This window comes from Carassius gibelio, chromosome A16 (assembly GCF_023724105.1).
Source record: "Carassius gibelio isolate Cgi1373 ecotype wild population from Czech Republic chromosome A16, carGib1.2-hapl.c, whole genome shotgun sequence".
NCBI classification, from domain to species: domain Eukaryota; kingdom Metazoa; phylum Chordata; class Actinopteri; order Cypriniformes; family Cyprinidae; genus Carassius; species Carassius gibelio.
This window is the reverse complement of record NC_068386.1, coordinates 6,087,454-6,102,733: the sequence shown is the minus strand read 5'-3', so window position 1 is coordinate 6,102,733 and position 15,280 is coordinate 6,087,454. Positions and strand designations below refer to the sequence as shown.

At 37.2% G+C, this 15,280-nt stretch overlaps 2 protein-coding genes and 1 long non-coding RNA gene across 7 annotated transcripts in view; 2 read left to right on the top strand and 1 right to left on the bottom strand.

Annotated features, from left to right (window-relative positions):
• LOC128030443 (protein asteroid homolog 1) overlaps positions 1-15,280 on the top strand; it is a 101,927-nt gene that overhangs the window by 18,064 nt on the left and 68,583 nt on the right. Inside the window, exon 6 of one of the 5 annotated variants that reach the window (XR_008187903.1) lies at positions 11,303-11,467. The exons of 3 other annotated variants lie outside the window; for them this stretch is intronic. The gene's annotated coding sequence lies outside the window, so the exon portion shown is untranslated. Of the gene's footprint in view, positions 1-11,302; positions 11,468-11,488; positions 11,652-15,280 lie in introns of those variants that run through there. One more of the 5 variants, XR_008187900.1, reaches the window with a different exon arrangement.
• LOC128030452 (uncharacterized) lies at positions 126-5,513 on the bottom strand. The gene is made up of 4 exons (XR_008187904.1): positions 5,087-5,513; positions 4,740-4,777; positions 2,934-3,055; positions 126-341 (listed from the first exon to the last, which is right to left on the bottom strand). It is a non-coding gene; the product is annotated as an uncharacterized LOC128030452 (long non-coding RNA).
• On the top strand, positions 7,831-11,269 carry LOC128030444 (protein asteroid homolog 1-like). Its single transcript, XM_052618078.1, has 5 exons — positions 7,831-7,980; positions 8,302-9,618; positions 9,701-9,914; positions 10,151-10,310; positions 10,716-11,269. The coding sequence occupies exons 2-5, from the start codon at positions 8,353-8,355 to the stop codon at positions 11,140-11,142; spliced, it is 2,067 nt and encodes a 688-aa protein (XP_052474038.1). The 5' UTR covers positions 7,831-7,980; positions 8,302-8,352; the 3' UTR covers positions 11,143-11,269.

Sequence of the window (15,280 nt, the reverse complement as noted above, 5' to 3'; positions counted from 1 at the left end):
AATTTAGCAGTAAGCAGGTGTAGAATTACTGTACATAACTGTGAATGTCTATCTATTACTGTGATTCAGCATAAATGATGGACCAAACAAAACTGATAAAAACAGTGACATAACTTTTATTTTTTAGAAGTAAAATACAATTTAATTACATGAATAAAACACTGGGCAACAGGGATTGACACTGGTAACAGGAATGTGTGTCAAAAGAGAAAGAAGGAGACAGAGAAGAGAGAGTGAGGGAGAGAGATGTAAGAAAAGACAAAAAGGTGGGAATAGAGAGGGTCGCAGGTGTCTCTCTCCTTCCCTCGCAGCTGGCACCTGCATAGTGTGGGTTCTATCCACTATATACAAAAGATAAGAAAGACAAAAAGTTTAAGTTACTCTGTGGTGGACTGACTCCCTGTAAGTATGGTGCTCGCATTGTAACACTAATTCTAAAATGTCTACAATTTAAGTAATTTCAACTATTAAAAAAAATGTGAATAGTACTCTCAATTAATATTAAATCAACAAACCAGGACTCTAATCACTCCTGTTACTTTTACCCAGTCCTATTATTTTTCACGTGAGTAACAGGACTGAAAGTAACATGATTGAGGTTAAAAGGTTAGTTCACCCTAAAATGAAAATTCTGTCAGTAATTACAGAGCACAAATTAAGATATTTTTGATGAAATCTGAGAGCTGGATCACTCCTCCATCGGCTTCTAAGGGTTTGAAACTTGCTGGCCCAGAAAAATGTATTAAAGACATCTTTAATATAGTCCAAGTGACTCCAGTAGCTCAATCTTAAGTTTATAAAGCGACGAGAATACTTTGTGCGTAAAAAAAAAACCAAAAAACAACTTTATTCCACAATTCATTTCCTTCTCTGTGGGCCTTGAGTTTTTTCATGTAGTAAAACAGCGTAGCGCTTCTGTGTTATACGTCACACGTAGGCTCACTATTGGCCGACGCTGGTCATGTGTGTGATGCATGTGACGTATAACACAGAAGCGCTACGCTGTTATACTACATGAATTCACCCGAGGCCCAGAGAGAAGGAAATGAATAGTGGAATAAAGTCATTATTTTTGGGGGGGTTTTGCGCACAAAAAGTATTCTCGTTGCTTGGTAAACGTAAGATTGAGCCACTGTAGTCACTTGGACTATATTAATGATGTCTTTAATACATTTTCTGGGCCAGCAAGTTTCAATCCCTTAGAAGCCTATGGAGGAGTGAGACAGCTCTCAGATTTAATCAAAAATATTTTAATTTGTGTTCCGAAGATGAGAGAAGGTCTTACGGGGTTGGAACAACATGAGGGTGAGTAATTACTGACAGAATTTTCATTTTTGGGTGAACTAACCCTTTAAGCAAAAATTGCATGCTAAATTGCATAGTAATTCAACACAGTAGCAAGTAATGTAAATTTACACGTAAAACTATTGTAAAGTACTGTAAATTTGACGTTTTTTAGACGTCAAGGCATGTTAAAATCAAATAAACGTAAAAACAATTAATTTTACACATTTATTTTGCAGTCTGTCTAAACTCTACATTGAATCAGGAGACACTATAGAACACATTAAAGGGATAGTTCACCCCAAAAATCTTTGGAACACAAATTAAGATATTTTAAGAAATCCGAGAGCTTTCTGTATCCTCCATGGACAGCAATTATTTTACTTTCAAGGCCCGGAAAGATTGTTAAAATAGTCCATATGTATACAGTGGTTAAACCTTAATGTTATGAAGCGACGAGAATACTTTTACTGCGCAGAAACAAAACAAAACAAAATAGAATACCAACTTTATTCAACATTTTTCCTTTCTGTGCCAGTATCCGATGCTGTTCACGTGATGTGTTCTCGATCATGCATGCGATTGCATTGGGCACAAAAAGTATTCTCGTCGCATCATAACATTGAGGTTGAACCACTGTAGTCACATGGACTATTTTAACGATGGTTTTACTACCTTTCTCGGACTTGAAAATGGTTATAACATAGTAGTCTATAGGGGGGATCAGAAAGCTCTCATATTGCTTAAAATTTTCTTAATTTGTGTAGAACAAAATTCTTGTGTTTGGAACATCGTGAGGGGATGTAATTAATGACAGATTTTTAAATTTTGGGTGAACTAACCCTTTAATAGCTTCAGTAAACTTCTTACTGCATAACTACATCTAGCTTAAAGGAACACGCCGACTTTTTGGGACTTTAGCTTATTCACCGTATCCCCCAGAGTTAGATAAGTCCATACATACCCTTCTCATCTCCTTGAGTGCCTCTGTTTGACGCACCCACCGCTAGCCTAGCTTAGCACAAAGACTGGAGGTAAACAGCTCCAGCTAGCATACTGCTCTCAATAAGTGACAAAATAACGCCAACATTTTCCTATTTACATGTTGTGATTTGTATAGTCACAGTGTGTACAAATAACAAGGTCACATGAGACACAACCATCTTCTAACTGTATACATACTGGGAACTATATTCTCAGAAGGCGAAGCACTGCTACTTCTTTGGAGTGATTTACTCCAATTCTGAGCAAACTCTCTGCTCCTCACCACAGGGCTTCTCAGGTGCTGTGAGAAAATCACTCCCCAAGTAGCAGTGCTTCGCCTTCTGAGAATATAGTTCCCAGTATGTATACGGTTAGAAGATGGTTAGAGTCACTGTGACTATACAAATCACAACATGTAAATAGGAAAATTTATTGGGAGCAGTATGCTAGCTGGAGCCGTTTACCTCCAGTCTTTGTGCTAAGCTAGGCTAGCGGTGGGTGCCTCAGACAGACTTACGGCAAGCACGGAGATGAGAAGGGTATGTATAGACTTATCTAACTCTGGGGGATACGGGGAATAAGATAAAGTCACAAAAAGTCAGCATGTTCCTTTAACACAGATACTGTGTTTCATTAGTCCGTTCTTAAATTGGAACACAGCTTACGTTAGATTGACATCCATTCGAAGTCAATGAGCTTCCTGATAAGAGTGCAGACTTGCTGGTTCATGTGACCTCTCTGCCTCTTAGATTTTGTGCCCGTCTCTGGGTTGATGCCCAAGAAGCACCTACAAACAAAAAGACAGAAGAAACCTGTTAGTTTAATTCGTGTGATGAAAAAGGTGTCCAGGTGTTCCCAGTCACCACCTTCAGTGGGTCACTGCTTTTGCAGTACAGAGTCAAACTAAAGTTAGCTCAGTTTAAACAAAGGTGTAATTCAGGTGTAAGTACTGTAATTCAGAAAAAAAAATGCATGGAACTGAACTGAAAAACATTTCCATCACAAACACAGTCAAGAATAGACCTTCACCAAAGTAGAGGTGTGTGATTTACCTAGGCAAAGCATTCGCACACAACAATTTACATGTTCCGTTTGCAGAGGATGGAGTAAGAGCCTGTTGCCTGTCCATCTACCTTTGGCTGTTCCTCCTAGAATTATTACCCGTTCACAGATGATGTGATAAACATTTCATTTCTTATATCTTTTTCACAATAAAGCACCCAGTTTTCTAGTTGTTTCTGACTTTTTTAAGCTTTGTCTCTGGTCTAATCTGGTCTGGTCTCCAGCACAGACACACAAATTAAGGCCCCGTCCACACTACTGCGTTTTCGTTTAGAAACGGAGAATTAAAACGAATATCTCCGTCCACACCAGCGTTTTAGCTGCGTATAATCCTGTGTTCACACCAAACGCGAATAGAGCGTCTGACGCGAATGATTTCAATGTTAAGTCAATGCAAAGGCGCGTTTACGCGCGTCTGGAGGTCTCGCGGCGCGAATGGGGCGTTAAGCGCGGCGCGGAAGACGCGAATAGAGCGCTTCGGGCGAAATGCGCGTTAAGCGCGAATGGTGCTTTTTGTGCATTTAGCGTTTGACGCGAATTCGCGTCTGCCGCCCGAGTTGAAAAATTTGAACTTTGGCGTCAATTCGCGCCGCGTTAACCAATCAGGAGCCTGCTAGGAGTCACTCATTCAACAGTATGTTCCTGCAGCCTCCGGTTGTGCAGGAATACCCTTCTCCACTCATTCAACAAGGAGGAACGACAGATGTTGTCAGTGAGCAGTCAACCGGAGCTATATGACAAAAGTTCATATTTCTATAGAGACAGGAATAAAAATGACCTATATATATATATATATATATATATATATATATATATATATATATATATAAAACATATTAATAGATAAATTGAATATAGGCCAAAGATAAGAAACGTTTCATTTTACCCCAAACGAATTATATTTTATCTTGAACCACTAAAGACACATCAGAGCCAGCGGCAAATGTCAGAAGATCTAGCCGAGGTAAGGCTACTCTCGGCGGATACATGATGACGGAGCTCCCGCTGATCGCATTGAGCTCATCTCCGAGATCGGTGAAACACATTTTTTAAATAGACGCTGTCATTATAAATAAACCGCATATTTGAGTTTAAAACAACTACATTCTCGCCTGAAATACTTTTAAAACTACATTTCATGACACAATAACAGTAATATTTTGAAAATTATCCGAATAAAAATGGCGGTTGAAAATGCTGCGTGAACTCAGCTGGATGAAGCCCCCCATTCATTTTTCTGTTGACGAGAAAGACAACGGTTGCTCCGTTTCACACACACAGCAGGGAAGAAAATTATAAAGTTACTAATTTGAGATGAATTTAATCCACCTTTGCCCAAATCCACAAACACCATAATTTATCTAGTTGATAATAACTGTCATAATACCCACATTAAGGCCACATCTTACCTTATAACTTTATTTATCGTCGGTCAATGTAGAAAATGCTGTGGTAAAAGAGAGAACGCTGTTAGAGTAACTAAGATAAGCTTTAAGTAAAGCTAAAGTTAAATGTTCGACGGTGTATCTAATCAGACATCTCACAGTTAACTTAATACGGTATAATTAACACTACAACCAACGTCTTTTCATTCAAATTTGCGCGCTTAAACGTCGATGGGAGTCTGCTCCAACTAAGTTACAAAAACATGACAACAGAACCTACAACTAACGCTAATTTGGTTCATACTTTTAAATTACATGCACTATCATATAAAAAACATCAAATTGATAAAGTTTGACATTTAAACACTTACCGCTGTCTGAATCCACCGAATGAGACCACGTAGATCAGAGAGCTCTGATGACGCTCTGATGACGCTGCCGCAGTTGCCACTCAAAAAAGACGGCATTCACAGTAGTTTCTTGTAAAAGCCCCGCGCCTGCATTATTTTCACAGTAAAAGTCTAAATACGGTATTATATTGTGAATTATCACAGTTAAAGCCTGTGAAGTGGTAATAATGTAATTAACTGTGAAATATTACAGTTATATCTTGTGAAATCCTGGAAAAATTTTACAGTGTATCATTTTGCATTATTGACACACTGTTTTCCTGTATTTTGTTTAAAGCGCTATAGAAATAAAAGTGATGTGACTTGACTTGATAATACGAAAAGAACCAATTTTGAATAAAGATATCATCACCCTTTAAAAAAAGCAACCATCACCAGAAATACTGTACTTCTTACCTGGCTTTGCGCTTAAAGATATAGCCGGGCCTCCATACACATGTGTGCTCTTCTCAAACACGTACACGCCGATCTTTGTGGATGGATGCCAAATGATGTGTATGTTATCAAGAGACACTAACACCGATGAGTACACTGAATTGGCGACGGTGCTCCATTCAGTAGATAAAAGCAAATCATTATCTATATACACACTATCCCTGTAGTTTGTTTCTGCTATGATTAAGGCCTTGGCATCTGTCGAGCTGACAGGCACTAGGTAGCACGCTGAGAACTTAGATTGTGAGATTGGTTCAATGATGATGCCTGGACTGACAAGCCTGAGGGAAGCAGGATTCGATGTGTGGATGAACTGGGATCCTAACTGCAGAGATGGAAGGGACAGGAGTTTTGATGAATAGGCATCCACAGTATTTGATTCTAGATCCCCGCCACTGGCACTGATTTCCACTGAGGACGTCACATGTAGCCAAACGTTGCCAGTGTTGAGTATTGAGGGTACAACAAATCTGCTATCCCACTGAGCATCAGGATGAAGTTGGTTCAGCACCATGTTGCATTTGCATTCCTCCGTCTCTACACATGGATGGGTCAGCATCACAGCCACTCAGTTTCTCAGTTTCTGTCCCGTCAACTTGAAGTTGAAAAGCGGTGAATGGTTCAAGTATTTAATTATTTTCTATAGACCCTTTAACAATTATGACATTATTAATAAAATCTTCTCCATTGACAATAACCAGCCTGAAGGAGCTTGCCGATTGATAAAAAGTATTGATCATCTGGCTGTAATTCAGCAAGGGGATTGTATAAACTGTACCAAGATTTTTGAGAGGCTGAATGACATTAGTTTGCACACGGTCTTCTTTCTTGCTGATTGATTGCACCACAATGTTCTTCGTGCTGCTGATTCTGACAGTTTGAGAAGTTGCACCAAATTGGTATTCCTCAATATCCGCTGGCAAGTCCAGAGACAGCCTTGAGCTGGTGGTTTAGCCTATTTGTTTTATTTATTTATTTTTCTGGCTATTAGAAGTTCTTATTGGCCGGTAACTTAAAAATTTATTAATTTCAATCCCTAAATACAACCATATAATTATTCATTAAATGAAACCTCACATTTAGCCTACTTTGTTATACAACAGTTTCTTTAGAATTCATGAGGATTGTTTTTAAGCACTGTTATGAATGAGAATTAACTAATAAATAATTATTCATGTAAAAAAGAAAAATAAATCTTAAATATGTTATATTGTTAGCCTGAATGCAATGTAAGTCGCTTTGGATAAAAGCGTCTGCTAAATGCATAAATGTATTTATTTATTTATTTTATTTATTTAAATGTAAATATTCAGTCAACAATAAGAATCAACTAATACATATCCTACTTTGAAATGCTTCATTAATATAAACAACAGACAAATAGAGTAAAGGGTGTAACTTACAACTTACAATAAAAGGTGTTTTTTGACCTTGCACGCATGTCAACCTGTTGCTGGGGACTCCCAAAACCAAAATATGAACCTTTCATACCCCACAATAGGGACACTTTAATATCAGTAAATCAAATAAAAATAATAATAATTATATATATATATATATATATATATATATATATATATATATATATATATATATATATATATATATATATATATATATATATATATATACACAACGTCTTGTTAAATGTAGCCTATATATATAGGCTACATTTATCAAGACGTTGTCCTTCACTGGGCTGACTGTTATACATCTCTAAAATCTAATATCTAATCTTAAATATCTCCACATAAAGAGACCTCTTACCTCATAAGCGTATCACAGCCTTCTCGCTGAACCAAATCGCATCGTGTAGTTTTTCATTTATAGCAATGCAGATTATTTGTCATTCAAAATGCACGCTACTTTCACAGCTTTGCATAAACTGCCTCAACCCTGCCTAAAGAAAACTTAGCATGAAACAACGATTTTCATTCTCAACAGGTATTGATAATAAAGTTAACGTGTGCTGATTATGTACCTATAAAGTAATATAGCCTAGTTTTGTTTATAATTTGTTCTTCTAGAATTTTACAACCACTGTATATTTATCAAAACATAAATAAATAAATAAATAAATAAATAGAATGAACGATCAAACGAAAATTTTGGAGGGTGATGCATCAAAAAAATAATTTGTTACTTCACATGTCTCTGTAAAACTAAAAATGCTCTGCCTTTTGTGAATCACGGATTGACCCTCATACACACACCCAGATTATTCATTGATATATTTATGTTAGAAATATCCATGACAGTCATGTTGTTGTTTTAGAACCCGAGGCAATGGTTTCGCTTTCGTGGAAATCCTAACGTCATAAGACTGTAAGTTTCGCTTTCCTGACAGTTTGATATAATAAGATCTACATCGTATTCAGATAGCCATGCAGCGCACAGACGCCTCACGCACTTTCACACAGGTACGTTCTTTTTCATCACTTTAATATTATTTCTACTTAAACATGTTACTTTATAATTAAATCTTGTCCGAATCTGACAATTGGCATTGTAGATGAATTATGTAGTTGTTTATACTGTTGTTGTTTGAAGAAAGTTCCATAGCTGTCACTGAAATAACAAGCATAAGCATTTGTTTATGTTTAATAGTTGATATTAAATGTCATTTAATGCATTTTATAAATCATAATACAAATTAACTTAGGCCATTATGCAATGTAAATAATAAATGAATAAATAATTAGAATTGAATAATTATACAATTATTTATTATACTTTCACAGCAAGTGAAGACTTAATATTGTTAAAGTTAGTGGCATAACCATTGTGTCACCATGGGAGTCAGAGGACTGAAGACCTACATTGAAAGCAGGAACAAAAATGATTTAAGGAGCTGGGCTTTTAGAGACAAGAAACTTATAATTGATGGATGTAATTTATACTACACCCTGTACTTTGACTATAAGTTGGATCAGATGCATGGAGGAGACTATGACGCCTTTGAGGAGTTGATCACAGAATTCTTTAAGAACCTCACAGCCTGCGACATTTACCCTTATGTTGTACTTGATGGCGCAGCTGACCACACGGACAAAAAATGGGAAACTATTAGGCAACGAAAACAGGATAAAATAAATGCAGCCTTGGCCGTGTCTGAGGGGAAGAAAGAAAAGGTCCTTCCTATTCTCATTGGTAATGTTTTCAGACAGCTTCTTCATAAGCTCAAGATACCGCTGGTTCAGTGCATTGAAGAAGCTGACTGGGAAATTGCTGCTTTGGCTGAAGAGTGGAACTGTCCAGTTTTGTCCAATGACAGTGACTTCTATATATTCAACCTCAAGGCGGGATTCCTGCCAATCACACATTTCCAGTGGGAAACCGTGAAACAGGACAGATGGACAAACAAAAAATTCATCCAAGTCAAACACTTTACAGTGAGAAAATTCTGTGCATCTTTCAAAATGAACACAAACCTTCTACCAGTTTTTGCTTCTATCTTAGGCAATGATTATGTGAAGCTGCAAAATATCAGATGTATGAATTGGGCAGAGCACTCAGTTACGGACAAACCGCATCCCCACATTGATGGCTTGCTTAACTGGTTATCCCAGTTTCCAGGGCCAGAAGTGGCTGTAAGTGCTTTGCTGAAAATAATGTCCGACAATGAAAAAGCCATCACCAAAGAAGCACTATCCAAGGGAATCCAAGAGTACAAGCTCTTCCCTGGCTCTCTTGCCAAGTTCTTCCAATTAAAGATGATTCCACCTATAACTTGTAAAGGTCGTCTGCAAGTTCTACCTCAACGCACCTTGATGCTCCTACTTGAGGGAAAGATGAGCTCCTCCATTATTGATGCAGTAATGAATCAGAGGGTTTTAATGACATCTCAAGTTGAAGATTTCCAACTCCCCTGTAGCAGTGAAATCTCTCGCCCCATACGCCAGGTGATTTACGGGTTACTTTTGTTGGGAGAACAAAGATCTACTGGCACAAGTAAGTGTTATGTGGAGGAATACTTCAGACAGCAAACAAAACTAAGCAGTCAGAAAGTTGAAGGCTTACAGACCATGGATGGACTTCAGCTAAAAACTTTATTGGAGGTAATGAGAAGATGTCTTAGCTCTCTTTTGAAATCGAATTCAATTGTTTGAGTTCCAATATTTGACATTCTAATGTTTCTAGGAACCACTCAGTGTGCGACTTCAGGTGCTCCTGGACACTTTAGGTGTGTCGTCTGAGATGTTAAGAGGGATCCAACCTGATCTACATCTGCAAATATTTGTGACACGTTACTGGCTAGTAAACGCACAGCCTCAGCCGTCCCAAATGCATCTTTGGGGGCTGCTGCTGGGAATGGTCTATGGAAAGTTCAGCAGTACACTTAAAGGACAAAGAGGTATTGAAGTTATCATACGTCATTGTAATTATGTTTCCAGAAGATATATAGCATGCAATAAAGTAACAAAGCAACCTCAATGCCAGTATTGTCATGTGATGCTGGTATGGAAATGATTACCTAAATAGCACGGGAAAAATTACAAAAACTTGGCAGAGGTTCTTGAAATGTGTTAAGCCAGTACATAACATAAAACAATGTCTGAATAAATGATATTTTTTGGTTTGGGGTTTTAGACATGCTGTTGGGACCTAAGAAACTACAAACTGCTGGAAGAAGGATTGATCTGGAGCATGAAACGGCTCATCTATACAGCCAGTGGCAGTCCTGCCTGAAGTGGAGTCTCAGTCTCAATAGTTTACTGTGTTTTCCGGTGTCTGAACCAGAGATTGCAAGGTACAGCATATGTTTATTACTCCTAAACCATCTTGAAAGCTTTCTTTCATGATTTGATAATTCTCATTTTGATTTCCATTGTTAAAAATTCTGCTTACTGATTGTGGCCACCCAAATGTAATTTAAAATGCTTTTTAAAAATGCTATAAACACACATGCAATAATAATAATAAAAAAATCTTAATACAGCAAGGATGCATTACCTTGATTAAATTTTGTTCTTTTTAACTTTTGATTAATCAAAGAAGCCCTAAAACATGTACCATGGTTTCCACAAAAATATTAAGCAGCACAACTGTTTTCAACATTTATAATGATACGAAATGTTACCAAATCTGCATATTAGAATGATTTCTAAATGGCCATTTTAAAAGTGTTCATTGTTGTTGTCCTCCTGTTGTTTAGTTTGTACTCTGGAACACGTCTGCACCAAGTCGTCCGTGAGCTCAGAAGAGGCAGGCCTCTGGACAGTCTGCTGGAGAGGGGTTCGAGCGCAGAGCGGCTCTTCAAACAGCTAAAGGACGTAGTTGAAAGCTTGGTTGGTGAAAACTTCATCAAGAGAATGAGAACCGGGCTCGAGCAAAGAACTGTTGGGAACACACACAGAGACTACAATGGCCATAATCAGCCTATAGATGAACTGAGCAGTTACTTTGAACATCTGATGTATGAGTATGACTATGAAGATGATGATGATCTTAATGAGAATTTAAGGAAAAGTAAAGCCAAGTATCATCCTGACATTTCCTGCACCATCCGTACCAGACACAAGTCTAAAGCTCGCAATGCTAATCATCCCTCTAAAAAATATGAAAGGAGTTGCTTTGATTAGACCTTAAAGGACTTTGCAAATGTTTGCACGAATACACTTATATTGGAAATGAGATAAGACATGCCAGGAAACCAGAATATGACAGCTTGTCTACTGTATATCCCAATCACATTATTTATTGATTTAAGATTAAAAATCATTTTATGATATTTGCATTAAGGTGTTGGACTTTGGAATTTTGGTAAATTAAGGACTGTTCACACAAAAGATGATAACTATAATGATAACGATGAAGAATCACTATCTTTAGAATAACTTTTTCAGTTCCAGTTGATGAATGATAAAAACATTGACACCCAATCAGATTCAGTTCTGCTATAACTAGGTTAAGAAATTATGGCCGCAGGTGTGGACACTAATATGTGCTCATTCTTGGTGTGAATGGGCCTTTAGACTATGGTTGTGTCTACGCAAATTCAACCTATTCAACATTATGAGTATTTTAAGTAACATAAGCTTTTTAATTGAAGTATCAAATTTTAATATTTTTCTATTTAATCTTTCTTTTGTGTTTAAATAACCTTACAGATTTTTATATCATTGAATAATGTATTAATAACTCCAACTTGTCACTACAAGTTGTTCTACTTGCACAAACAGTGTTATATATCAACTCTACACTTTAATTTTTCATGTAAATTATCCTATTGCCTAGTACTAAATTGTTTAAAGTAAACAGTAAGGCATTTAGGTATTACAAACATTAAAATCATGGGTTTCAATGATTTGAATGGAATAAAAATGGACTTGACTTGAAAATGTAATGCATGCATGTTTTCCAAAATATATAGTTAAAAAATCAACTTCAAATTTCAATTTGTAAAAATGTATTGTACAATAGTGTTCTGAAATGACTACAACAGATTATTGGTTTCAGCTGTGCAAAACACAATAAAATAAATACAATCTTTTTATATTTTTATACTGCTTCATATCAGTGTATTACACGGTTTGTTTTCAAAGCAACAGCAATGCTAGAAATCAAACAAAGGACATCTCACCAATTAATAAATGTGGACAAAGTGATGATAAAGAAACACTACCTGCAATAGAAAGGACAAACATGATCGCATACTGCAAAAACTCAATTATATCATTTTCAGCTGTATCTTATTAACATGATACAGTGTTGGCAGATGGGAATAAGACAATGCTGGTGGGCTGCACTGAGGTTTTTTGGCATGGGTAGGTGGAGGGGGGTAAGTGTCAGGATTGTTTAGTCGAACATTTCTGTACATCTGTTTAAACTCTTAAAAAACAAATCATTCATCTAACCGAGCACCAAATAGGTGAGGAAATAAATACCACTATAGGAAAAGCCGAAGTAAAGTGAAAAGGCAAAAGCATTTTATTTTCAGATGGCCCTAATACCAGTGTATTAACACAAGGAAAGTAACAAGATAGTATTGATACTACGCAAATACAGAGGAACTGATAAGTAATTGTACAAGCCAGTTGTATTAATCATCAGTCTAATATAAGAACCAATAGTGCATGTATCTTGTAGGTCATCAAAAAGTGGGACCATGTAATCTGGTAACACCATCATATTGTGGGTTCCTGTATCTTCAAATAGAAAGTCATTATAAAAAACTGATTTCAAGAAAGCCTTTGCAGTGTTTTTTTTAGAAATCAGAACCTAAAAAGTGTCTGTACACGTTAAGTATACACAGAGAAATCACCCATCAAACGTAACCCTTTATTCAGCTTCAAGTAATAACACTGTTTTGTGTATGGGTCTTTCTAGATAGACTAACTTGCTTGTGCGTGCAACCTTGCTATCCAGTGTTGCATTACTTACAAGAAGTTTAAGTCTTCTCACCCTACCATCAGTTCCTGGAAAGACTTCCATCACTTTGGCAAGTTTCCACTGATTTCTTGGTGCCAAGTCATCTTGGAGCAGAAAAATATAATTTATCTTAGCGTTTCTCCTGCTCTTGTTTCACTTACTTCTCTGCTGCAAATTCAACAGATATTCCTTTCTCCACCTGGTCCAAAACTCATTCACCAGATTCTGAACTCTTTTCAATCTCTTCTGAAGATAGAGATCCTCCCTTACAAACTCTCCAGGAGGTGGTGCAATGACAGTGGACTTCATTGTTAGTATATGATTCGGCGTCAATGGTTCACATGCTTTGTTGTTTGGCAAGTCCGGTCTCTCGCCCTTAAACGGCAATGGCATTTGATAGTGCCCATCTTGCATTTGTTTAATGACTTTGTTTAACCTTGCCAAAAACGTTAAGTCTTCTTGTGACGCAGAGACGTCCTCATTATTCCTTTCAGCAAAGTCAGACTCAAAAACCTTAAGTATCTCTGCTGGAGTGATCATCTCTGAGAGAGATTGTGCGAGAGATCACTTCCGGCGCTTTCCGCGCTTGCGCAGACTAAGCCCAGTTGGATGTGGTTGTGTACAAGAGGTAAAAACAATATAAATACTGTTCATTTTCTTACACAAACCGCTTGTTTCGTGTCTTAGGTCATCAGTGTGTACTTACGATGGGGAATTGTTTAATTTGGACTCCTCTGTGCATGCTCTTTGAGGTGGTGAACATAGACCTCCATTATGTGAGTCACAGGCAAGAACAGTTGGACCTAAAAATATCAAAATGGGAAATACCGCGGAAACAAAGAAACCTACATCTTGGATATCTTTGAGGTAAGCTAAAACATACCAAAATTTAATTTGAGAGTGAACTATCCCTTTAATGGTGCTCACAACATCAGAAATCAAATCTGCATCATCATTGTTCTTCATGGCTCTTTTCAACCCATTGATGTGATACTTCCATCTTCTATTATTCTGTTCAAAGCTGCTTTTCAGATTGTTCAGTCTAGTGTCTTGCAATGTTTTACCCTTTTCAGTTAGCATGCGTACATGCTGGCTTCTTCTAATGTCTGGGAACTGTGTAGTATCTGCGCCCACCTGAGGTTGTTGTACTTCTGCAGCAACTTCAACATGCTCAGCTATAGCAGCCTGCTGTGATGGGATAACCTGCTCTGCATCGTCAACTTCTTGTGCTGTAGGATCTGCACAGATAGCTTCTTTAGTGGACAGCACTGTATTTTCACTTGTATCAGACATGTCAATGCTGTGTTAAACTACAATGCAATATCCTAAATAAGGAACAGACTTAAGTTCTAGTGTAAGCAAGTACTTCACCTAAACTTATATGATTCAACCTTGTAAATTGAGTAGCAGAAGCATGAATATAACTTGTGAAATAATTAATATCCCAAATAATAAAGTATACAAAATCTTAAACACACAGAAAATTTCAACTTCACTCTGTCAATAATACATTCAACACATTTGTTTGTCTATTTAGTCCTTAGATACAGTCTGCATCTAGTCATAGCTGGGGGCGTGGCGAGGGCGGAGTCGGCATGGGGGAAAACACTGCAAACATCTTGTGTATTTGAATGACAAAAATGCACATATTGAGCACTCATTCCCAGAGACACGTAGAACAATTGTAGTCTTTTTTAACTTTAATATTTTTATACACTAGTCCATATCGATATTTGATTTATTTTACAGCCCTAATGTAGATGTATTCTTTAAAATAAAATAAAATAGCCAAATTCCGTGACGTTCTGCTTTATACAGCAAGTTCTATTTTTGACTGGATTCCGCGATTCAATCGTTTCGCAAACACAGACGGGGTGAATTTATGAATGAAAGTGTAAAAGTTCTCACAGTTGTTATGTGTCCACACGCTTTTTTAAGTGGGTTTATGTTCGACACTAGGCTAACGTTACATAGTTTTGCTTCAGGTACAATGATAAGGCTAATTATATATGCATCCACTTTCTGAAACAACCTTACACAGTTTTGATAACGTTAATAATGAACACGATGTTAATATAGCCTGCCTGTGATGAAATGCCGACTGCACACATACATATGCTTAGTCTTGGGATTCCCTTTATCATCCTCACAACTTATTGCTTGTAGCCATTTTGTCATCCTTTCCGGCTCTGTATGTTTATTAGGAAGGATGTAGAACTTCAATTCATAATTTGTTAGTTTATTGGAGGTAAAAAAAAAAAAAAACGACACAGCAACTCTTCGGCGTGATTGTCCCGTGTATTTCAATTGGCGCCAAGGCAATGTTTTCCCCCACGGGCTAAATTCACA